Source organism: Apostichopus japonicus, chromosome 10, assembly GCF_037975245.1.
Source record: "Apostichopus japonicus isolate 1M-3 chromosome 10, ASM3797524v1, whole genome shotgun sequence".
NCBI lineage: Eukaryota > Metazoa > Echinodermata > Holothuroidea > Aspidochirotida > Stichopodidae > Apostichopus > Apostichopus japonicus.
The window spans coordinates 19,553,032-19,580,116 of record NC_092570.1 but is presented as its reverse complement, the minus strand read 5'-3'; the positions used below and the strand labels follow the sequence as shown (position 1 = coordinate 19,580,116).

General features: G+C 35.7%; 1 protein-coding gene across 3 annotated transcripts; it reads right to left on the bottom strand.

The window, feature by feature from the left end:
• Positions 1-1,085: 1,085 nt before the first annotated feature.
• Positions 1,086-26,689, bottom strand: LOC139974780 (protein strawberry notch homolog 1-like). 3 transcript variants are annotated; one of them, XR_011795541.1, is made up of 31 exons: positions 26,509-26,688; positions 25,244-25,687; positions 24,092-24,182; positions 23,495-23,602; positions 23,034-23,120; positions 21,604-21,695; positions 20,698-20,766; positions 20,161-20,243; positions 19,029-19,147; positions 18,613-18,665; positions 18,117-18,180; positions 16,908-16,998; positions 16,533-16,680; positions 16,007-16,117; positions 15,384-15,591; positions 15,032-15,120; positions 14,359-14,533; positions 13,610-13,800; positions 12,674-12,759; positions 12,065-12,180; positions 10,695-10,775; positions 9,930-10,055; positions 9,632-9,693; positions 9,279-9,377; positions 7,762-7,938; positions 6,955-7,037; positions 6,076-6,159; positions 5,003-5,108; positions 4,519-4,660; positions 1,591-4,324; positions 1,086-1,433 (listed from the first exon to the last, which is right to left on the bottom strand). XR_011795541.1 is itself a non-coding variant. In XM_071982196.1 (30 exons), exons 2-30 carry the CDS (start codon positions 25,663-25,665, stop codon positions 3,635-3,637), a joined length of 4,053 nt encoding a protein of 1,350 aa, XP_071838297.1. In that variant the 5' UTR covers positions 25,666-25,687; positions 26,490-26,689; the 3' UTR covers positions 1,086-3,634. The 3 variants fall into 3 exon arrangements, 2 of the variants coding, with proteins under 2 accessions (XP_071838297.1, XP_071838296.1); XM_071982196.1 differs by having other exon boundaries at positions 1,086-4,324; positions 26,490-26,689; XM_071982195.1 differs by having other exon boundaries at positions 1,086-4,324.
• Positions 26,690-27,085: the final 396 nt, after the last annotated feature.

Below are 27,085 nucleotides of genomic sequence, written 5' to 3'. Positions count from 1 at the left end.
CGGAGTAAGAAGGAATGTTATAGCGCCACGATACTTTGGCGTCTGTTAAAGTGTTACGACCACGGGGGGGGGGGGGGGTGGAAAGGTACGGAAGGGCAGAGGGATGGCGGTACATTAAAGATGGCCTTCAATTATTGTCTGTACACTATTGAAACACTGTTGGCTGGTATTACTGTCTACATACAGCTGTATACAGAATATGTCAATTGGTCCATATCTAGACGTACAAAAGACACAATAACGGATAAGACTCCTCTAAATCCAGAGGGCTAATCCAACTATGTGTATATATTACACAGATTCGTCAAGGTGATTCAAAGTGACGAGAGGTGACGAAAAGGACAGCATCAAAGTTTGTCTAGAAAATGCATCTGTTTTTTTTTCAAACAATCATAACATTTTTAACCTAGGAATAGATTAACTTAGTATAAGAAGGTTTGGCTGAAACTCTTTGAAGCCAACAATATGACTATGTACTAAATTACTAATGGCTCCATGATGCATACATGTGAACTCCATCAAGCTAAGGTTTACAGTTTTGCTTAACATAACTATACCGGTACTAGTGCCCAGCGTATAGAGGGCAGTAGAAGCAATGAGACCAAGCAGGTGGGAGGTCATGAGTTCAATCCCTGGCTGACTAAAGATGACTTTTTCATCCAGGAAAAATCCATAGTTTTCCCCATCGGAAACAGTCTTCCTAAGTTTTTTGAAAAATTCCAAAAACGATTTAACACTGTCAATATGATAGCCAGCTGACATGAAGTGTAAGTAATAAGCCATTCTGCTTATCTCTCATGGACATGTGGCTGCTTAACATCGTAATATGACTGATTTACAGGCCGATGATTATTATATCATATTATTATTATAACTTATGTTCTTGTAATAAGTTAGTACATTGTTGTTATAACCAAGTTGAGAGCGGGTCAGTTAAATACAAAAATATTTCTTAACTCCGGTGAAGTTTTTCCATATGACACAGAAGATCCAAAAATACTTTTTTTACTCTCATTTTGTAAACTTACAACTTTCCTAGGCTTTTTTTATCATACAGGCAAGAGAGGCAAACATTTTAATCGGAATAAGCTGTCACAATCTTAAACATTTTATCTACTTACTTCATTTATAGCTTGCATATGCGAGAAAGAAAGTTTGAGAGATACAGACCAGCTGAGCAAGCTCTATGCCCACATTGTTGCAAATCTTATCTCTTGAAACAATTTTTTAGACAAAAAATGATGACATAAAAAAAATACTATATCTATATCTTTATAACAGTATATGAAAAGAAACTCATAGAATATTATAAGCATGATTTGTGCAGTAATGGTTCATTCCTCATAAATATGTCAATGAGCTATACTTGTATACCAAGGCAGTGGAAAATGCATCAAGTTCCAACTTAGAAATTCACTAATCACACACTAACACTTTAAAATGTTGTTGTAAAAACTGAGGTTTCCCCACTCCAAAATTTCCTCCATTCCGCCCCCACTTCCCCACACATACCTCCTCCCATACCCAGGTTTTATCTAACTGCAGCCATATTTTTAATTGCCTCTCACCACAAATGAGTGAATAAATAGCCTGTCATTGTAATGAAAGGTCTGTTGGTTGTCTTCAACATAATGAAATTAACATTAAGTTGTCATCAACATACTGAAATTAACATTAAGTTGTCATGAACATACTGAAATTAACATTAGGTTGTCATCAATATAATGAAGTTGTCATCAACATGATGAAAATAACATGTTGTCATCAACAAAATGAAATTAACATAAGGTTGTCATCAACACAATAAAATAAACCTTAGGTTGTCATCAACATCATCAACATAATGAAATTAGCATTAGCCTAGGTTGTCATCAACATAATGAAATTAACATTAGGTTGTCATCAACATAATGAAGTTATCATTAGGTTGTCATCAACATGATGAAAATAACATTATGTTGTCATCAACATAATGAAATAAACATTAGGTTGTCATCAACATACTACAATAAACATGTGGTTGTCATCAACATAATGAAATAAACATTAGGTTGTCATCAACATACTAAAATAAACATGAGGTTGTCATCAACATAATGAAATAAACAGTATGTTGTCATCAACATTATGAATTTAACATTAGGTTGTCATCAACATAATGAAATTAACATTAGGTTGTCATCAACATAATGAAGTTATCATTAGGTTGTCATCAACATAATGAAAATAACATTACGTTGTCATCAACATAATGAAATTAACATTAGGTTGTTGTCAACGAAAGCATAGAGACATAGCCTGGGAATAATTTTCGTCTGTATCGTATCTCAAAATTTAATGCAAAAGGTGCAACTTGCTAAACAACTTAAAAGATGTGAGCAATTTCTGACACAGAAACCGCAATATTAAAAGACAACATTAGGAGCCTCCAAAACTGCTAGATGCAATTTTAACACTAAAACATTCCCTGATAGTTACCATTACATTCTTAAAAAAACATTAAATCTATGTTAAATCTATATTAAATATAGGAGTGTTAGCTCAGTGGTTAACGCTGGTGCATTCCAATCATAAGTTCCCGAGTTTGAGTCACTTGTTGACAATTCATAATCATGGATATTAAACATGAATGTAAGAGACTGACTTCGGTCAGCTTGCGGCTTTGATAAGCCAATGATGGCTTCTTCACGAGTTCCTGCTTGCAGGAGGATCTAAAATACATACATTCATACATTTGTATTTTAACAATGTGTATTAGACTAATGTATATTACACCAAAGGAAGAAACATCACGTGAAATTAACTTGAGAACTATGATCCTTCTATTTGTGTCCAACTTGGGAAGGATGAGAACTACACATTTAGTTCTCTTTTTATCGGACAACCAATCTATAAGTTTAAATAGCGACTCACCGATGTGTCACATGTCTTCCTGGCTTCTTCTGTTTCACAGACTATTGCTTTCGGTTTTTACAAATATTTCCTGTTTTGAAATTTCACTGTAAATCAGGGATGTTAACCTTTGACAAGACACAGGGGGGGGGGGTGGGAGGGAGAGAATCAAGTTTTGCATGATACATAATAGTATTTAATATACCAGAGAAACATCATCATTATGAAGCATAAGAAGACCAGTTTCTCTTTAATTAACAGTAAAGACAGAGAGGAATGAAAATTGAAAAAATCTTGGCAGCGCTGAAAACAACATCTTGTTAGACAGATCGCACAATCTCCACAGCTAGAATTCAACTTTCTGTGAATAGAATAAAACTCCTAAACCCTAACCCTTCCCTTTCTACCATTAACTTCTTATTCAAATCTGAAACATACACTTTCAGTACATTTCAAAAATCCTTTGGAGTTAAGCTTAAGTGTGCAAACACAAGACATCACCTAGGACTCCTGTTCCCATAATAGATTAATTTTCTCCAGATAATGTTGGAAAGACATTGCATTTTGTAAGATGAAAATAGCTGACAAAGCAAATAAGACCAGATTTTTTTTTTTAAATCACTTTTGAATTACATCTCCACTAGTCAGCCACCAAACACCGTAAATAAGAGTTGTGGATGAAGAGATAAATCCCTTTAAAAAGGAAAACAGTTTCTAATTTCTGTTCTGCATATAAAGTTGTTTAAGGAATGCTGTTTGATAAACATTTGTCAATATGTTCGTTAAACTCCTTATTCGATGTTTTGGACGGCATGTCTTTTTGGCAAATTGGACATTGCATTTTGGTCTCCTTGACAGTCTGTTGTTTTGCAAACATAGAGGCAATGCTGGTTTGTTTTGTTCTTTTGGTAACCATGGTTGCACTGCTTGCTGCAGCTGCTCCAGTCTGTTCTCTCTGCCTGCTCGAGAGAGGTTCCCCTTTATTAAACTCATTTCCAGCTTTGTCAGCCTCTTCTTTTCTTGATGTAGATGGACTTCTCTCGTTTTCTTTTCCGAAATCAGCTTTATCTGCGATCATTTCCTCACTTTTTCTCTTCTTCTTTAGTCGGTCCGAACTTCTCTTTTTCCGTTTCTTTTTGGAATCCTTCTCATCTTCCGCTACGATCATGCAATCGCTACTACTGTCGTCGGATGAATTTGTAACTTCCTTCTGACTTTGGTTGAGTGACTGAGAAGTGACCTTTGACCTCTCACCATCGTCCTCCCTCCGTCTGAAATAGTTTATTAGCGTATTCGGTGGAGTCATGGCTTTCTTGACGAGTTTCGGGATGACGTCTGTCTCTGGTTCTCGTTGAGTTTGTTTGGGTTGATCCATAGACTGAGGGATAGATGCAGGATCGACCTGGATCCCATTCTGTCCAATCTGAAGTCTCTGAAATGAAAAACGTTTCGTTCTAAGTAGATTATGCTATTCTACTATTTTCTAATGCTTTTAAAGGATTTTTTGAACAACAAACTCCAAACTTCGAGTCAAATTTGTCCTGCATGACAAATCCAAATCTAGAACTGTTCAGGATGGACAACACAGTTTGTTCTCTTGAAGCAAAAATACAAGACGATACTCACGGCTTGGACTTTCTGCATCAGTTTCTGTTGCTTCAATGCACCGTCCACTAGTGGTAGGAGAACTGCGGGGTACCGAAGACCGATCAGCCTCTCTCCATTACCCAACTGTACTCTAACTACCCTCATATTAATGATAGTTTTACTATGGACAGCCAAAAGGGAAAAAACAATTATTCTTTCCAATAGTCCAATAAATACATATGAATGTAAGAAAATGAAGCAGGTGCAAGGGCAAGTAAACTGGTTATGTTTGTCCCAGGAGATATAAAGATGAACAAGAAAGGATCGCAAGTGCCTCCATGCGATGGACTGACCCTGGGGTAAGGGATAGGGGGGTTGGTGGGAATCCTGGTTTTTACCCCCCCCCCTTCCTCCTTCCCCCTCCCCATCCTCTTCTCTCCTATTTTCTGACTACCTTCCTACACTCATGTATTTACATTACTTCACTGTTAGTCTCCCTCACTTGTATTGTCATTTTTCTCACCTGAATTGAAATTTAGATGCATTGGCGTGTAGAGTCTGTTCCAATATTGACATGATGGGAATAATTCCCCCACAAAGAAGATCCAGTTGATACTTTCGAGAGCCAACTATAAATGAAAAAAACAAATAATTAAGAAAGAGATGAAAATATACACACAAAAAAAGTAATATAAATATGAAATGTTATAGAAAGTGAGAGAAAATGCTGATTAAAATTTGCATTACAGTCATAATAAATTAATCTTTTTCTTGAAACTTGCAATGACCAATTTTGAGAATGTGTTAAATGTCGTGTATATAAATTTAATACCTGGCAGAATAAAGGATAAAAACATTTTTTTTCAACTTTTTTTCTAGTTTTGCTCTCTTTGTCTAATTTATTTATTCCACTATTAATTTAAATTTTAAAAAGAGGAGTCATACAACACGTTAACAGGAAGAATAACTAATATAAAAGGAGAAAAAAAAGTTAAGATGATAGGATATTATATGAAATCTACAAATACAATGGTTAATACATAGAACCATATAACAGACTACATCAAACATTCTAAGTGCTCGAGTTGAATGTATTAATGAAAATAAAACCTTCTTTTATAACATTCATCAAGCAACACTGACAATTAATTTTGCCACTGAAAATATTCCAAGAGCACTGATTAAAAAAAAGAACAAGGAAAGTTGTGTTGAGATAACAAAAGAGAAAGTTACAACAAGACTTAACCTGCATCGTTACATCATCTATTTCTTACCACCTCTTACCCAAACCTGACATGATGTTAACAAAAGGGAGGACAGTTTGCTTTGTAACATTTAAATTCTTTCCAACTGAGCAGTATTTCACACACACCAACAGAAATTATAATATTCTTACAAAATATCTCCCCTACACCTCCCTTCACCCCTCCCTTTGCTCCCACCCTTGATCCATTACCATAAATCTCACCGCGCTACAAATTTCCTCCTTTGTGTACTTGAGCACCTTTGTGTACGTTTGGAGACAAAGTTCTTAACGTAAGAACAAAGCATAAAATAAACACAGGAATGGTGTTCAAAAAGGATGACAGAACTTACCAGTACAGCTATCTTTCCTCTTGCACTGGTCACCATGGATACAATGTTCTTCTGAATATGCATAGAGTTCTTTCCATAATTTCTCTGATGGGAAGAAAAGTTGTAAGTCATTAAACAGGAAAGGCAGAAATAACATATTTCAGATTGTCACCTACCCTTCAAGAAAACATACTTATACAAAAAACACGCATTTTGTAATACGACACTGGATAAATTATGCCCAGCACTCATACCTCAAGATTCATTGCTTCTAATATTTTTGTTTTTATTCTCCTTTATATTTCTTGTCTTACTCTGTTTTGCTATGACCAGATACATTGTAAATTCAGGAGAGGTGAATTTTGTAATGACGAAGTCCTGCAAAACTGTCATCATTTAGAAATGCTTCTACACAACCAATGCTTCTCTTTGATGCCTTTGAGATGAAAAATAAACTTTCAGTGAATATAATCCTTTAACTAAAAACTAAACAGGAGATTATCTCTATTATTAAATGAAGTAAGCTACATAGATAAGACCTAGCATTCACAAATTTATCCGACTGGTGATTAAAAAATCTACTGGCTAAAAAGAAAATCAACTTGAAATTCCTTAATTACAGCACTCATCAGTAACTGTACAGACTAATGAGCTAGAGTAGCCCAATAATACACACTGATAATAAGCAATAATACAGGGCTTATGTGAGAGATATGGAAATCATGTTAACCTATTGTTTGATATCTAAATGTTTACTGGCAGAAATATGCAAGTTTTTTTCTTTCTACTTTCAAACAATAAATTCCACTGACATTTTTGCTGGTGAATACCCCTAGTTTTGAGGCCTGAAAAACATGACTAATTTTTGTTTTCATTGTATTCTGAGTTTTCAAATCTTACCTGCTTTCTCCACAGACACAGGTGTGTACCTTGTCAAGAGATCACTGATGTCTTCATCAAAGTTTGAAACTCCAGTATTTGGTCTAAAAATAGCAACACATACACATATGCCAGGGTAAATATGTTTAAACTGCATATAAAAGTGCTTTACACAGCTGTTCTTGTTTACACTGTAAAGGTTTCTGCCACACACTGAAGAGCATAAATATATATATATATATATACATTACATTAGTATTGCAACAAATGTTTACATAATTACCAAAATAATACTGTTGCTTTTGAAATCATGATCACCTAATAGCCAAGTACTACAATCCTTCCATTTAGCTGATGTATCTGTTAGCCTAACCAGCTGCCTAACCCATTGCACAAAATTCGGAAATAATAGTTGTAGGTCTCATCAAAGATATAAATAGATAATGTTACATGACAGTTGCACAAAACAGTGCACAACTGAACTCAGTGAGAAATATGTGCACCTGGTCTAGAATGCAGAACACTATAGATTGTGATATATTTTATAAGTTTGTTAGCGCTACCAGCCACATCCAGTTCAGTTTCTTGTAAGATTCACCCTCGGCTTGAGCTAACCCACCTTCCATTCTTTCATTAGATTATTTGTTAAATTGCAAGTTAGACTAAGCAATGTCATAACTCCATTAAATTTGAAACCAGCTTTCATATTCTCCTAAGCTTGAATGGTACTTAATTACTATTGTTTTTTCCCCCTTTTTTCACCTTTCCCAGAAATTCCATAACTGCAAGAACCCTGACAAAGCAAACAAATCTCCTATTTCTATTTACCTTGCAACTTTGAATACGTGAGATTTTTCTCCCTTCTTGGTGGCCAGGAGAACAAGATGGCGTCCAAACCTCTCCTGTCTCGACATGTAGAAGCCATTACGGTTCCCCTCAAGAGTCTTTAATCGTTCCACTGCCATCTCCCAGGACATGCCCCGATCAACAGTCAGTGATACATGTCTGTTGAGAAAAGAAAACCAAAGAGAGGGGGAGCCGTTATCAAACTGTTTATCTACCGCAAACAACCTGTGCAGGTAACTATATCAACGTTAGAGGGCCTGACGTGTTTGATCGTAGCAACCTGAGACAAACATAAGTAACATAAACAGACGGACAGACAACTTAATTGGGGTATTGACTAATTAAGAATAACGCAAGACAAAACAAAAGGATGGAGAGATGAAAGGAAACAGGAGATGAATGGGCCGCAAGGGATAAACCCTTCCATCTAAATCTTAAGTTTTCTCCTAACTTCATTGAATTTGATTTTTCATGTGTCATTTCATAAGTTGGTCTTACTTAAGTATTCTGAGCCCAAAATGTTACTTTAAGTAACATTTTAGGCTAAGAATGTCCTGAAGCAGGAACATACAAGCTGCTGGCATGAAAGACATGTATTTAAGAAAGCACCAACTTAGAGTGTCCGAAGAACATCTAAAACACTGTCCTCTCCTCACTATCGGCCAAAATATGGAACTCAAAACCAGTGACTGCCAGAAACTGAGAATTACAATTCATGTGCTCTAGTGACTGATCTTCCCAGTACTAAGTTGGTGCTAATCCACCCAGTTGGGACAAGATTATCTATACTGTAGTGTCATGTCCTGCTTCAGATCACTCATATTGTCAGTACGAGCAGTATGAATATCATGTTTCTATCAGATCAAGGTTAGGAACTGTTTATACTGTCAATTGCAGTGCTTTGAGAGCATGGTATTGGGGTACAGTTTAGAGAGGTATTAGCATTAGGAAATTGTCACAACTGGCTGGCTAATCCCTATTGTCTATCACTTTGCTGGAGGTGCCAGCAATACGAAAAACAAAAATGTCATTCAAATATTGCGGAAATTTACAAGACTGATCTGGGGCTAATGTGGCTTTCTGGGAACGTAAGTAACGAAAAAAGATGATTTTTCTGAGAAAGTATATCGTAATAGGAACCTATGCAGATTAATCTAAACTTACAAAGCCATTTCTGTTACATTTTCATAGTAATCCCCAAACTATTTCTTACACCTATCAAACAGTAGAAAAATGGCAGTTTACATTTCACAAATATTGGCAAATAACTAAATTTTCTTTCAATAGCAAGGATTGTCAATATTGAAGCAGGTGTGCAGTTCAAAATCAGCTGGAATACTACTGCTGTGGACAATACAAATAATACTGTTTTGTTTAACACAACCAGGATTGTCAATACTGCAGCAGATTTATAAAAACAGCGACAGAGTCCGCTTGCCGCTAACAAAACAGGTAGCATTGTTTCCTTGTTGAATAAAGTCAACAAATGAATGATTTACCTTGTCGGCGTACTCTTGTTTGTATCCTTAAAGACCTCAGTTGGCTGTCCGACTATGTTGATAGATGATGCAGTGATATCTAGTAAACCTTCACTATATCTGTTGAAGGAAAGGAAACCAGATTTAATCAGTATTTGTAAATTTTTAGTGAACTATACAGATTGGATTCAGCTAACTAAAGTAATATCATGTTCTGCTTCTCTTACAGTGACTTTCAGAGTTGATACAAAGGTAAAAACAATTGGAAAGCTATACAATGCATCCAGCTAACTAAAGTAATACTATGCTCTAGTTCTCTTACAGTGACTTTCAGAGTTGATACAAAGATAAAAAATTTGAAAAAGAACTCCTACCTTCCTTCTTTCTTGGCCGCTGCAATGTTGGCTTGCATGCATTCGTAGAAGAAATTAAAAATCTGAGAAAATAATCAGAACGAAAAATAACACAAAGCAGCTAAGAGGGTTGTGTTTTATAAGTTTTATGATCAAGATCAAGTACATCCTTAGTTATACATGCCTATGGTTTGCAAACTCTTCTAAACTCTGGATTCTCTGAATCATATAAACTTTTTATACAAACCCAGAGGCCCCTCCCCCCCCCCCCCAGTTATCTATAACATGGTTAAGATTATCCAAACAGGACAGTTCTTACCATGTTTTGTTTCTTTACTTTCAATCCCAAGATTCTGTTCAGGAATTTAGAGACGTCTTTGACGTATGCATCTTTGATGGAGTGTGAGTTCATGGTCTCCAGGATACCCATTAACACTAGGCATTCCTGTAAGGAAAATGTTAACACATGATCATAGGTAAATCAAAATATACCACCGCTCCAAATGTTTTATCTAGAAGTCATCTCTACAAATAATCAACATAATAAATTTCACACGTTAACGGCAGAACAGGGATTTGATCCAGTATCGCATCGCAAAATGTTACACAATATGGTCAAATGTGGACAAATATGTGGACAAAATATGGACAAATATGGACAATGTTACACAATATGGACTTGCTATGCAAAGGTGTATTGCAATATTTGTACATAGGAAAAAGACAGTTGTACTTTATAAGATACAAATTCAGAGACTTCATACTACTACACAAAATTTGACAACTAAAATTATTCCTTGCAGAATGTAACACCCCCTCCCCCTCCCCCACTCCCATCACCACTACATCTAACAGTTACATTTTACATGGTAGTTGCAAAATGTTGCAAAATGTTACAAAGACAAACATACGGTTAATTAATTCATAATCCTGAGTTTGTAAATATTTTATGCTGTCATAATAATAATGAGCATTGCGGATCAGATGATAAAGTGAACAAGCTCAGCCACTGGAAAAGATGTTTGGGACATTTTCAATTATAAGTATTTTGAAGATATTTACAAGAAACTTATTTAATACAGACCTGCATCTGAATAATGAACTCATCAAAGCCTTGATCTTTCTCTAGAATCTTCTCCAAGTTAACTCCTGCTGGTAATTGTCTCTGAAAGTAAAGAAATAACCACAGTTATTAATTAAGAAAATACTAAACCAATTAGATGGCAGAATAGAGATTCACAAAGGTGAATGACATGTTGTAGTGATTGGAGTGTTCAAATTAACATCTATCAAGTTTCTGGTTCAGGAACCAACCAGCTAAGGCAAGTCTGTTGGACCTGGTCCAGATTGGTAATGAGCGGTGAAAAAATTGAAAAATCGTATTTCATCTACTCGGCTTAAGGGTTGTTTCATGCATTGGTTTACAAGTCCCTATGCACCCTTTCATATGCCGAGGTACACTGATTCATTGGTTTCAGAATTAGTTTTCCTAGCCATAGCTGTTCCACTGAACAGAGTCCCTATATGCCCTTCAATATGTTGAGGTACACTGATTCATTGGTTACAGAACTAGTTTTCCTAGCCATAGCTGTTCCACTGAACAGAGTCCCTATATGCCCTTCAATATGTTGAGGTACACTGATTCATTGGTTTCAGAATTAGTTTTCCTAGCCATAGCTGTTCCACTGAACAGAGTCCCTATGCATCCTTCAATATGTTGAGGTACACTGATTCATTGGTTTCAGAACTAGTTTTCCTAGCCATAGCTGTTCCACTGAACAGAGTCCCTATATGCCCTTCAATATGTTGAGGTACACTGATTCATTGGTTACAGAACTAGTTTTCCTAGCCATAGCTGTTCCACTGAACAGAGTCCCTATATGCCCTTCAATATGTTGAGGTACACTGATTCATTGGTTTCAGAACTAGTTTTCCTAGCCATAGCTGTTCCACTGAACAGAGTCCCTATGCATCCTTCAATATGCTGAGATAAACTGATTTGATAGCTTAAGACATTAACATATCAGACTAGGAGCAAAAAGTGAATGTAACAACAACAAGAAAACAAAAACCAAGAGTACCTGTACAAGTACAATTGCCCAAGTATAAATATATGAGCAGAAAGCTATGAGTAGTGGTTGAGGACTTTTGCTTTCTCTAAGTACAAACCATGAGTACGAATGAAGGAAATTGATTGAGTACAATTACAGACTTGAGTACTACAAGTCTTCTGCCTCATACTTATCTGACCTTATGCTGAAAACAAATGGCTTGAGACAAACCACTATTCATTAAGGATGATTACAGATAGGCTTCCAGAACACAACTTTATGCCTCTCAAACTCCTGAGTTCCAAGACTCAATGACTCAAATGACTCAATGACATTTAAAGTTTTTATTTTCACGTCCATGCCATTCCATTAAATAGAAACAAAGTTTGACGATGATACTTACATAAAGGATAGAGTTATACATAGTTTTCAGAGCATTCCTTCCATAAACTGTGTCAAAGTTGAATTCAGTCAGATCCGCACCAGCAGTAGCTCTTCTGTCACCCTGTGTGAGTGCACCTATCATAAAAAAAACAGAAAGATTGACCATTCTGCAAATTGTCTGAAAAGCCTGGTTTAATGCTTACCATTAATGGAACATCAATTGAATTCATTACAACTATACATAGAGAAGAAATAGGAACATTATGCAACAAGATCTGACACAAGAGTTGGAATGTACTGTGTTTAAATTTTACTTCTTCTAGCTCAAAAATTCAATGGACACAGTGGGTAAATTTTACAAATGCCACAATAATCCAAGCCATCAGTTATCATATGGTGGGTAGGACATGTCAGTTTTAAACGATGCCCTAGGAACCTTACACAGACACAAATTTACTGTATAAGTCAATGGAGTAATTAATTAAATGATATCACATTTGTACCTCACTGAGTGATTTAACTCTCAAAGTATGCAAATGATCAAATAAGAGTTCAACCTTTGGGAATTTCGGGATATGGGCTTGTGACAACCATATTTTGAGGCCAGTACTATTGAGATGATGCTCACCTAGAGTTTGAAGTCTTTTGGCTACGGCAGAAGCGAAACGTCTCTCGCCACCAAGATTGGTAGTCAGCAGTTTGTATAGAGGCCCACTGGAGAAAAAATAAACAAGTGAATTGAAACCTAGAGATGAAGCATTCTCTGATCTGCTTAGAAACACACTGTAAAGGACACACTGTGGAACACACGCACAAACAAGAACAAATCATTTTTGAAGGAAATTAGGTAGATTGAGATTCAAACATTCTGGCTGTACCATTGTCACAGAGCTTTTAATGATAAATGAAAAATTAAGATTTTGTCGGTATCCGTCAAAACGATGCTCAGGGTATGATATTTTCAGACGTTCCAATGTTTCGATCTTGCATCTCGATATTTCAATTTTTTATTGTCAAGTTACTTTAATATTGAAATTTCTCTCAATATTTCCATATTTAGCCTTGAGAACATAATTATTGAGATACTAATCTCAGTATAACAATGTCACCAATAAAGCTCCATACACTACGTTTGTATAATTTATAACAGCTTTTATTGGTCTTATACCCTAATTTTTCTTACCATTAAAGACGATTTCAGAGAAAAACACTGTTCTAAAGTTAGCTGTGCAATAATATCAAAAAAGATGTTTAAAGTCATGACATAGTATTCTAATTTCAAAATCACAAATCAAGACTTATTCTAGAGTATGAACCTTACAAAGTGAAACTTGTTTTGCATATAAGTATCAAGGCTACAGCTTTTGTGTCAAAAATTGCTGAAGAAAGTCATCTGCTAATTGGATCTTGTTTGGACAAGATCAAAGAATAGACCTAAGAGAGTTAAGAAAGAACACCGCGGAACTTACTATGTGAATAACTTAAGTGAATCTAGATGTAAGAAGAATGCGATTGTGAAGCAATCTGCCGCTTGAAGAAATGAAACAACAATTTTCTTAATTACCTGCTTTGATTGGATCTATGAGATCTTCCCATCTGCTGAACAGCTTTGTCAGCTGACCAGGGTAGTTCGACTGTCAGGTGGATACGTCGCCTCTGATTGGCTACTCTTGTATCTGCGTGGAGGGATATCCCAGTACTAGCTGCATCAGATATAATCGCTACAAGCTTCCTGCCCTCCATGAAAGAGTTTCTCTGATAAGATAGAGGAAAAGAGATTACTAGGGGTACTGTAGGGGGAAAAAATTCCAGGATATAATGTAACATATAATTATCATAAAATGAAATTGAAACAAAACTATGTCGTTTAGCCTCTGAAGACGATCCTGCTAGGATCGAAACGTCAGCCCCACTTTCACACAATAATAAAAATAATGAGCAGTTATTTTTACAATGCTTATGCGACCACAAGTGTGGGAGAAACCCGCAAGGGCTTATGGATTACAACTTACACGTCAGGTGGACCGTGGCTTCCAATTCAACATTTTAACTCAAATTTGGAATTTTGCAATTTGGATAGTCATTTCAGATGAGAAACTGTAGACTGCTCTTGGATGTACAACCCACCTTACTATAACCCGGCCGGGTATCGAGCCCGGAACCTCCTGATTGCTACCACCTTTATCCATTTGGCCACAGCAGCAGTATCAAAGTTTAAATAGGCACAAACGAGGAAACAATATTTTGAGCCTTGTACTCTTACTCGTTAAAAGTTATCAAAAGAGCACAAAAAAAAACAGATTTATTTCTCACCTCTTGGACGTTCAAACTATCTACATCATTAGAGTCTCCAGACCTCTGTTCATATTTGACCTTTTGCTTTGACCCTTGACCTGATGTGCTATCTTTCACCATACGGCCTTTCCTGCCAGTCATTTCGGCGACGTTGCTAGGTCCCCCTAGCTGATCTATGATGTCATCAAGCGCACTGGAAATATAAATGTAGGAGATACAGATGACCTGGCGATTATTGGAAATATGAAACAAAGTCTTATGTCAGAACTGGCATTTGTAACTCAGCAATGAACTTTAAATGGGTTTCAATATCATTGAGCCTCTCAAGTGAACGAGTATGCAATAACTAGCAATGTATGAGAGTAAAACATTCATTTCTGTAGTACAAATAGACAAATTTTCTTCTCAAAGCAAGACAAGTAGGTGATTATGTTGATGGTAATGGCTGTTCGAACTGCTCCTTTTATTATGATACAGTCCTTGAACTTTCAAAGTTGTGAGATGCAGTCATTTGATATATTGTAATATTCTCAAAACAATTTTTTTACACAACAATACTTCCAAGACTGCAATGCATTTCCCCTCAGAAAATTTGTATTGAACAAATTACAACAGACTTTGACAACCCAGGTTTATACAACCTAGGAAGATACGTCTATTTTCTTAAACAAAACTTCTTTAAAAATCCTACCAAGTGGGCAATTCAATCTGGCTGGTGAATGATAATAATAACTGCTTAGCTTGTACAGACCACTCATCTTCCTGCATTGGCTCATTGGGCTGTAAAGAAAGAAAATATGGAAGAACTATTTAAATTTACAGGGAAAAAACAAGGAATTGACAGGTGCAGAGATTCTAATGAGAAACAACTAAACCTGAATTCTGAAAGGAAAAGTCGAGTTTTAAATATTACAAAACAAGAAGGAAACTATTGGAACAACTAACCATAAGTTTTATTTTAGGTATTTTTCATGGCACACAACAGCAATCTCTTTTTCAATTTTTCTATATTTCATGTTGCAATTATAACTCTTGAGACTCACCATAGCATTATGAATAGGGAAGTTCTGCATGATGAAACGGTGTAACATCTCTCTTGCCGTGGATACAAAGTCAGAAAGTGTATCACCTTTGCTGATTTCACTGTCCAGACTAGCCTCGCCTGTTGTCTGCAGTCCCACCACCACTGAATAACCATCGGTTATGGCTTTCTTAGCCTCTGAGACTATAGATGGAACTTTGACTCCAAGGCTGATGGATAAAACAAACATGATGAAATAAGAAATCAACTATTTTTGCGGTCTTAATGCAAATGGACAAAGAAAACTTAGAAAGCAAATTTAGAGCCCAAACTTGAAGATCTTTGGAGTTAGCAAGTATCAGGCCTTAGGAGAAGGGTATCATGTGGGGGGGGCATGGCCCAGGGGCATCGGGTCAATAACACGGCCCAGGAAAATATGGAGGAGGGTCAGGGAAAATTATCGGATTATGAATAGTACATTCTTATCTTCATAATAAACTTTCATTTCAAGAAATAAAAATCTCCATAGTTTTTTGCAGCCCTATTTCTCATGATCAAACACCTTCAGAAGCTTTTTTGGTATAATACTTCAAACCATCATCAAACAGTCATCAATGGAAGCTATAGACTGTACACAATTCTTACCAGAGCTGCTTAAAGAATCTTTGATGACAAGACCAGAATAATGTCCATATCCTCGGATTACTGGTGTTGCATCTATTCACTGCAGTCTCAAGAGCTGTTTTAACTTCATTCCTGAAGAGAAGATTCAAAATTTGATCCGAAATGATTTCCTGCGACATGTCAAACAAAATAACCTTATTTTTGCACACGAGACATATTTGATCACAACCACCACAGGGTATATTATCGTTTGTATTTGCAGACCTTATGCAAAGTGCTTGCCTAATTCCATCATATTGTGTTGCACTAAGATAACAGAGAAAGTTTTCAGGTACCTTAATATCCTTTCTTTCAATGTTGTCTATGGCACCACAAAATTGTGGCAAATTCAACACAAAATGCCAAAGTAAATGTTAAACTATGCTTTTCATAACAAAACTGGATCCAATTAAACTACAATAGTTTACATATAGGCTGAGTAATTGTCACCTGACCATCAAATAAAACTGGACGAAAAATAAGTCAGGACCAGAGATAAAAACCTCACCATAAATGACAGGCTGTGTCATACATCTTCTCTTGCTCCGGAGTTAAATTTGCCTCTATCGTCACAAACTCAGCATCTTTGTAGCAGAGTCCTCTCGCAACGTAAATTCCAGAAGCTTTCATTTCCATGGCCATCATCTCGGCCGCTCCTGCAATCAAACAGACATATAATAACAAATAGGTTTTTTTAGTGAGCCATCGACATTAAGATTTTTGGGTGAATATGGGTGAATGTGGCAATTACTAGTCGACATAGCTGAGACAATTTTCAACTTTATGACACAATTTGAAAAATGTTACAAGGTATTTACAAATAGTTATACCCATAGAATATGAAGGCCAGATATTACAACAGTTTGGGATTGACTTGTCTTACCGAGGCCTCTACGATTGATATTTTCCAAGAAATGATCGAAGGAGCTGAATGGTGCACCTTCACCCCATAATCCGAGTCTCTCCATGAATGCCTGCAACGGAGATAGCAACAAACATTTACAACAAGTTAAACATAGATTATGTAATTTCAAGTTATAACAGAGGGCAAGGACCTAACTTGTGGATGGTATTAAAAGTTAGTGTAGCAATAACTCCACCTCTAGATCTACTGTACTTGTATTCGATGCATATTTCTTTTGCGAAATTGACTTTAATTCCCCTTAAAGATTTAATGGTTCCATCAAGAATTTTGTTTGAAAGAAAATTTCAACCTCTTGGAGTCCTCCATTAATTGACCTTACCTCAGTTGTTTTGAATATTTACTTTAAATGCTTTGATTAAAGTAAGGATATTTTTAGCATAACCCCCTCCCCCACCCATAACATTAGATGAGAAAACAGAAAAGCTTAAATGAAAACAAACTCTTATGAAAGGAAATGCTTTATAATGTCTTCTGCGCTACAAAGAATGACCCTTAAGCATAAAAATAATTGTAAACACATGCATAAGCGAACAGAAGGTACAATGATCTTCCCCATGATTGTAGCTAAGGATTGGCAGGCACTAAATTAGAATTTGCGGAGCGCAGTGTGTACCAACCAGGTTCCGGCTGAGGTTCAGAGTAGCTTCTAATGTACATTTTAGGATTTTGCAGGGCACAACAAAAAATATTGGAATGAAACCTCCCCCCCCCCACACCAAACATGGACAAGACTTAATGGGTACTTTGAAACCCATTTTAAAAATATATGTCGAGGGGAAATTTAACCCACTGAACTTGCAAGGTAACATAATGTGCCTTATTGGGCTGGTTCTGTTCAGCTTAGGGCGAAAAAATCATGCCCTGTGGCTCAGACAATTTCTGGTATGAATCGGGTGCCAGATGAGGGCTCCCAGAGCAGCCCACCATGGCTACAACCCTGGTCCTCCCCTTACTCTCCCCCCTTCCGTACCAGTTAATGACAATACGATGTCTAGAGTGTAAACCAACCTATTCTCTTTCACAAGATAACAACACCCAAGCTATTACGCCTCGTACAGTCCAGGGTTTTCATCTCTGCATGTCATTTCTGCTCGTTATTACACAAAGTCTTATCTTGACATTCAAACAAAGGTTTTACTGAATTTTATGCTGTAGTACATTACATACCATATTCTTTACATCTGATACCCCCGTAGCACTACAGTACACTACACGAGCCTTTGGAAGCATTCTGCAAAAAAGACATCGAAAATCAGTCAACAGACATTCTGTGTTGGACTCATTAAAGCACTTAAAGTCAATGAACCTGACTATACATAAATATTAAATTGACATGTACATTCATCAAATGAAAACTGCAAAAAACCAATAATCTGAAGATAAATATTCCATGGAAACAGCAAAATAAATATCTTCTGGCAATTTGTAATGCTTGGCATGTAAAAATACACTTTCTCCCTCATTAGTACTCACATAACTATTCAGCTATGTTAGGTTGACCATTTACCAACATGTTTCTTACTTGAAACCTGAGAGGTTTGCAGTTAAGTAAAATATATTGGTTAACTTTTTCATTAGACTAGAAACTTAGCATATTTAGACCTTGCTGTTCTTACTATAAAATTAATAATTGTACTGATCATGAAATTATAATTATTCATACCTCTGTATTGTTGTAACTGCCATTGCAACTTTAGTGCTATTCTTCTCATTGCCCTGTAAAAGGAAATCTCAAAACTTTACTTGCAACAAATTGAAAGGCCAAGCATTTGCTGTTTTTGAAAAAAATCACAGATTGGAATGTGTGTCTCTTCGTTCTCTGAAATGTTAATTCACATTGGGGCATATTTAATTCCTTCTTTGCTTGGAAGAAATAGAACATCATCTCCTGCATAAAACAAATTTGGCAAGATATTGTTTACCACCTTTTGCACTTTTTACTATTCCACTAGTTTTGAATTCCTTTTGTTATTCTGAGCGAATCAGAGATTACCAAACAAAATTGCACTCAGATGGACGGTTAATGAATATTTACGAAGTTAAAAGTTTGATGATGACCAGTGACTTATGAATACTTACAGGAATAAAGTTTTTGGCCTTATGACATTCGTCAAATATTAAACAGCCATCAAACTGTTCTCGTCCGCACCAGTCCATCAGCTGTTGTAGTCTGCTCTGACGACTGCTCCACATAGAACCTACAGTACAACAGTAAATGGAATAATAACAAACACATGGCACCTACAGTACAACAGTAAATGGAATAATAACAAACACATGGCACCAACAGTACAACAGTAAATGGAATAATAACAAACACATGGCACCTACAGCACAACAGTAAATGGAATAATAACAAACACATGGCACCTACAGTACAACAGTAAATGGAATGATAACAAACACATGGCACCTACAGTACAACAGTAAATGGAATAATAACAAACACATGGCACCTACAGTACAACAGTAAACAGAATAATAACACATGGCACCAACAGTACAACAGTAAATGGAATGATAACAAACACATGGCACCTACAGTACAACAGTAAATGGAATAATAACAAACACATGGCACCTACAGTACAACAGTAAATGGAATAATAACAAACACATGGCACCTACAGTACAACAATAAATGGAATAATAACAAACACATGGCACCTACAGTAAAACAGTAAATGGAATAATAACAAACACATGGCACCTACAGTACAACAGTAAACAGAATAATAACAAATACATGGCACCAACAGTACAACAATAAATGGAATAATAACAAACACATGGCACCTACTGTAAAACAGTAAATGGAATAATAACAAACACATGGCACCAACAGTACAACAGTAAACAGAATAATAACAAACATATGGCACCTACAGTACAACAGTAAATAGAATAATAACAAACATATGGCACTTACAGTACAACAGTAAATAGAATACTAACAAATTAATCAGCTCAAGAAAAGAGTTTCTCATTTGCTTTAACATTTGATAATCCAAAACTGCTACAAGTATTACACATCAATATTTTGTTGCAAACTTAAACATGATTGTTTTCTTGGATCAAACTCAGGGCAAATTGTTGTAATTAGAATACATGTTGACACTGGACATCAAAAGCAGCTGGTTGTCATTGTGCTTGAACAGAAATGATTCTGTAGAAAGAACCTGCTTGATTATATACTACTAATCTTGCTTACCACCTCTCTGCACAGAAGACACCAATGTTGCATATGTACTGAATACTACTCCAGATTTAAAGTCTGACGGTAAACCAAAGGCTCTGAAACAGGGAAGAAGACGAATCAAGTAATTAGTACTGTTCCTAAAACAACTGGATTATTAAATTCATTAAATTTTATTATTGGTCACGAAAAGAATCTACTGAATAAACTAAGAGGAGTTTATTCCTTGATTATTTCCTTGTTAAATATATCATTGGTTTACAGTTATATCCTTGCTGCAAAAATAAAATTTCAGATAAATATTATGCACAACCAAATTGATGTTTAAGTTCAAAACCTTTGATTATTTTAACATATAACCCCGATAATATTTGATAGATAGTGTTGTGAAATTTTACATCAATCCAGTATGAATAATTATGAAAAATAGGCTTTGACATTACATCCTCAAGAAACTAATCAATGTTTAATTTTCCAGAGAATATTGCTGATCAATGCAATGTATAATTTACGTTCACACCATTTAGTAATGAGATTATTCTCCACCCTTACCTGGTTTCTCTATCCAGTTGCTGGCAACCTTCTATAACTTTGATGTGACAACCAATATCATGGAAGTCTCTGAAAACATTACAAACAGAAACATCATAAAAGTCAATGAAAAATAATAAATTAATGAAAGATCAATACAAAATCAAAACAAAATCTCTGAAAACTGCTGCTTTGAATCGAGATCATCATTTGCCTCGATATTACCACAGTAAGATACACACATAATGATAAACAAACCTCATCACTGCTTTATTATTGTTTGCTGACACCTCTGCAGTAATGACACCATAGTGATCCAAGGTTTTGTAGCACAGATAATAGATTTCTTATATTCATATTAAGCCTGTTCTACACTCAATCACCCCCTAGTTGACTGCCACACCCTCCCACCCCACCAGCTCCCTTGCAGAAGCAGCAGTGTTAAATTCAATAGAAATAAGGGCCGTTGGCTAGAATGTTGGCAATTCTACAAGGCAATATTTAGCACATGCATGATAATTCATACTAGTTAGATATAAGAAGCATAGTAACAAAGGAAAAGAGCCATTTTTCAACCCTACTCAACATTCAAAAGTAGTTATAGGTATGACATTGCGCTTAGACTTAATTATAGACATCAACACCTCCCCCCCCCCCCCCTCGGGCTACACTCATTTCTTTACAAAATGCTTCATTGTAAACCTTCCCCCAGCCCAGCCCACCACACCCAAATGCTCTGTAAGTCAATGCCTCATTCCCCTAGATGACTGAAGTCCTCCAGACCCTACCCACTGCCACACCCCCATATGCCACTGTTTAAATATTCAGCAGTACAAAAAAAGTTGTAATAAAATCACATCACAAGAAAAATGTACCAACTAGTAGACCAGCATTTTCATAGCAAAGAAGATGACCTCTTCTCCTTACCTCTGAGCATCTACTTTGAGGTCAGATGAAATACTGAACCAAATGTGCTTCATTCTTCCTCTGCCAAAGTTGTCTAGAATTATGCCAGCAATCTGAAATGCAGGAATATGAATATTATAACAACAGTTTGATCAAAGATGATAAGCCTAACACACAAATAATTAACAGTACTTGACAACAAAACATTGCCACACTGATGTTCAAAACCACAGCAAACAAAATTCAATGGATAGTACATTTTAGGTTTGTCAATACATGATTGAGATGTTACATGTATTTTGAACTATTTCTAACAGGACAGGAAGAGACCATTTTTTTGGCAATTCAAGATTCAAGATCTTACTTCTACTTCATGAACAGAAAAAGAAAAGAAAAGAATAAGATTACAACTTAATTAATATATATAAAGAGTAAACTTAGAAATTGAAACAGAATGCTAACATTTCTGAATGGAAAGCTGAGGAGGTCTAAGAAAAGTGGAGCTTGTGCAAGGTTAGTTCTTAAAGTGTATAATAATCATATGTAATTATATAATATATTTATAATAATGTACTTATTTGAGATTCTTGTTGAGTCATTTACTACTATGAAATTACAGATTTACTTGCTCTTCAAACAACAACAGTACTATAGCCAAGTGCTGTGATATTTTTCTTTCATTAATAACAAAACATTGTCATGTGAAATATTTGTTTGGGGTTTTTTGTTTAATTTGTAATGAATACATTGCATAGATATCAGATAATTGGTCAGTGAAAGTTGGAGAATAAAAATTCAAATTTTAGACATTGAGTATAATTTTTTGCCAGTTACTTCATAAAACCTGACTAAAATCATGCATACTTTTATCACAAGCATCTAAACTTTAAAAGTCATGTGAAAGTATAAATTTAATGTTTAATGTACTTGAAGTTCACAAGCCAATTGTATGCAAAGCCCTTTATTCCTTGAACAACATAATAATGTCATCAATCATCAGTAAAATAATTTGATGTTTGAGTTGTCAAAAACAAACATAAAGGCTTAATAATTGACCAGTACAAGGTAGTTTTCCATTGTACTATTTGTCTGAACTGTACCAAATACATGAAAATATTGTCAAATGCTTATTATTCAGGAAAAAACTTCAGGGTTAAAAAGCAAATTTCTGAATGATTGAAATCATATTCAGGAAATAATTTATCCAGTATTGCATCGCAAATTGCTATGCTAATGTAACCTAACTGCTAAACATCCAAAGATACTGTACATGTATCAGTTTTTTTGTATACAAATCCATAGTGCTTTCAGTACTTTGTAACTGAGAAATTTCAGATGAGAAAATTGCAATGCACATGTAAACACTGAATTATGTTCTAATATTCCATATTTAATTTACTATTTCTCCAACATAAATACCCCAAATGATCACATCAACTTGTCTAGCCTACCTGTCTTCCTTTACCAACTCCCGCTGCATCTCCGATGAAAAATCCAGCTCTGCTTTCATTTGGGAGGATGGTTTGATGTCGCTGGCACTGGAAAGTAACAAAATAGGATCAATATTTAATGTCCTAACTACTGCATCTGAGCAACAATAAAAGGTAAATAATAAATCATAATGCACCAATTGATGACGAAACATGATTATAGGAACCATCTCACTATTAATCCTTTTGTTTCCCAAATAATAGTCAGACAGTCTTAGCTACTCAGACTTAATTACTTTTTACATGAATATTTTATGCTGCATATTATTACTGAATGAAATGCTCTTAGAATGCAAGTATTACAGATCTTATTTCCCATTCTGACATGAGTTCAATCTTGCATGCAGACTGCAGTACAACCACTCTAAAGTGCTCCTCAATCATTTGAATTTAGAAAGAAAACAAATAACAAAAAAACTTACAGCAAACAGTATCCCTTCTAGCTGAAGACTACTCAATTTGCCGCCCTCTATTAGTTCGCATGGTATAGATGCAGCAAGGTTGTAGGTTGGTCTCGGTAGAGGAACAGCCTGCATTTATTAAAACAATGTAGGTATATTTTATGAATATAATAACAATAATAATATTAACAACAAGGGGACAATAATGACATAAGGTCAAAGGTCATCTAGCAATTCCAATTTGTTTCTTCCTAGAAGTCTAAGGGTCATAAAACAATAATACACTGGAATATAATAAAATCATTTTTGAGTGCTTAGTCTACCACTTGTCCCAGCCAATCCGACCATCACAGAGAGATCATTGGATTGTAACACATACAATCCATACTCTATCATAAGTTTACAAATATATTATATCATCACAACCAATTACCAATGAACCAGAATCTGAAAATCATATTGACAATTTAATCCTTTCCTATAACATGTCGCAACAGTAGAAGTTATCTAAATCGTTGATTTTTATACTTTATTTAGCCAGTGTTGCACCTATCTCTGCATGGACAAATCAATGTAAGTCATTCTTATACTGAACCGCAACAAGTGTAAGATACTAACAGCAAGAGAAGATGCCTCAACGATGTCTCCTGGATGAATGATGGCTCCTGGAATTATCACTCTGGCTTTGTAGGAAGAGAAAACTTCAGCACTGTAACAGAGAACAACAACAGGATCGGTATTCAAGGCATCACTTTCAATCATGGTAATGGATTTTAAAAACAGTGGTTGAAGATCATCACTTTTCTTGTTTTGAACCAGAAAATCTTATTGCACCACCATTACAACTTGAGCTGTTTACTACTTTCTAAATTCAGTGATGAAAGGGATGAATTGATAATGATCTCAAGATTGATACACAGTTTGGGAAGAGTTGATAGCATATCAAATATTAGATTGCTAAATTAAGGAGTGAGGACACTTATGATCTATTAAATATTCACCACAGGTGGGAAATACTGGCAAATATTAAACAACTGAATATTTTTCATTTTTTCTAACTGTTTATTCTTGCAAAAGTGTTGTAACAGCTTTAAGAACTTTAATAATTAGAGGAATGTTTAGATGAACCTAATCAGTAAGTTATACTATAATTGAGTCTGACTGGATACCAGACACTATTTCACGCAAATCAGTGTAATTAGTGCTCACTTAACAACTGTATAGTTGTTTTTCACATGATTTTGTTTTTACCAATATTCCCAGTATTTACCATTATTTCCCACCCGGCTAGGAAATATCCAAGCCTGAATTCACAGATCTATCTACAAATCTAATATGTAGCAAACAGATGGATTTGATATGTATTTCGTCTCCTAAACAGGGATAGGTGTTGCAGGGTTCATGTAGCAGATTCACAGCCTTATACTCACACTGCTGTATTCCTAACCACAGACTCCCATCTCACCAATAGTTCAATCTCTTATTGATGAAGGACTGTAGATTTGAAAGTGGATTTAGTTAATGTTTGCTGATTTAATAATGTTACAACAACTTTCAGAGTTAGGAAATGTTTGACAGATTTTCTCTAATGGATGAGAAATGGCAAAGAGTATTTACTCAAATTGCAGAAAATTCTATTCAAGTATATGTACTTTATAGACATGTCAAATTGGTGAAAAGGTAAAAATAACAAGAAGGTCTGAAATATGTATTCATAACCAGTTACTTGACATATTTTGGCTAAGACTCAAGCCAAAGAAATGTTCATACCTGATGTTCTCTTCAAGTCCTTCTTCCGAGAGACGTTTCAATTCTTCCTGTATGTCAGGACGGAGTGGGGAAGTCCCTGATGTCATTCCAGGTGACATTTGCATCATTTGAATGTACTGAGAAGTAGGAGATATCATTTGATATATTCCATTGGGACTAGGTGTTTTTTGTCCAGGAATAATCTGATTTCCATAACTTCCAGCCTTTTCTGGTGTTCTGAAAGGAACTTGGTTTGTGTTAACATGGTTAGCAGCCCAGTTAACATGTTGGAGAGCAGCAGTTGGGGGTGATATGAGATTTGCCGGCAATTGTCCCATGACGGCATGGGCTGGGCTGGACATTGCTATACTCTGAAGCACTTGAGCATAGTTAACTCCCTCTTGTCTACGTAGTGATGACTGATTGTGAGATGCCTGGTCCATTTTCTCTGTGGGATGCTCTTTACTGAAAGAAGATTCATAAAACTACTGTAAGGCATTATTAACATTATCTAATGCCTTGATGATTCAATACATGTTTAACATTTGCTATCTGTTGATAAATGAGACAAAGAGACAAATGTAGGAAATTTTTAAAAGCATACTAAATTGATACATCACAAGCTTTAATACGACAGTGAACAAACTTTGGGCCATCTACTATAGGCTACTTATCTTTCTTTGTCATATTTGTGGGGTTTTTGCATTGAAAATGTATGATCCAGAATCATGGTGGCTCTCTGTCATTGATTGACATTATAATATTAAGGCCTGAAGTATTTAATAATCTTCCAAGGGCGACGTCATGACTGTTGGTTATTTTATCATCCTGACGAAATTCAATTGTGGTGGCTGAAACCCTCCCTTGAGAAACATTCTCGAGTAAAGTTGTGTGTGGACTATCATGAATACATAACATAGGCCTAGCCTAGGCCCAGTAACACTAAGGCCTTACATAAGCCTATGCTCACTTTAAAACTAAAAGTTATTGTAGGCCCTAACCTTATAAGCTTAACCTAGGTCTACTGGGTAGAGCTTTTAGCCATTCCTAACAAACCCAAAACTCAACATGATTTCTTATGTGACCCAATGAATTATGGCCATACCTTTTCTAAGAGCTAGGCTAAGTAATGGATGGACTATGACTGCTCCATGATAGTTGATACATATTACATATTTAGTTAGGCCTGACAAATAGACAGTGACAGTTAGTTAGGTTAGGCTATCAAACCAGTCATTATTCATATTGGCTAAGCCAAATTTCACACCTATTAATGTATAACTCACGGATGATGGAATCAAGACATGTCGGTCTCACAATCGACAATAGGAAAACACTTTTGTAACAGCCAGCAACAACTGCGAGCCTTATTTCGGTACAGTTCAACAGATAAATGTATCAATACCGTATACTCAACACAGCACTCATGCCACTACATGTTTACTAACGTACCAGCGATTGTCGAAATTGTAGAGACAGCTGTTTCGCGCTTGAATTTTACTTCCGGTTCTGCTGTTTTATACGGTAGCCCTAAAGATACTGTATCGTTTCAGCAATCTACCGACTTTTTTAGACACCATTAGCAAATGCAAATTGGCAATTGTTAGTTTTATTTGTTTGTTTTTTCTTCATTTTTTCCCCTTTTGTAACTCTTTCCTTAGTTAATAACAATACCAACCATTATGATTGCATCATTATTTTTTAAGTCATAGCTCGTAGTATGTTAATTTAGGAGTCACAGGGAAGTACATTGGACCTGGTACAAGAATGGTATAGTTACCTTAAGAGGACTGGTAACATGTGTCAGCATCCGTATGTTGGTATCTTCCTTGGGTAAACATCCTCCGTCTGCATATGCAGTAG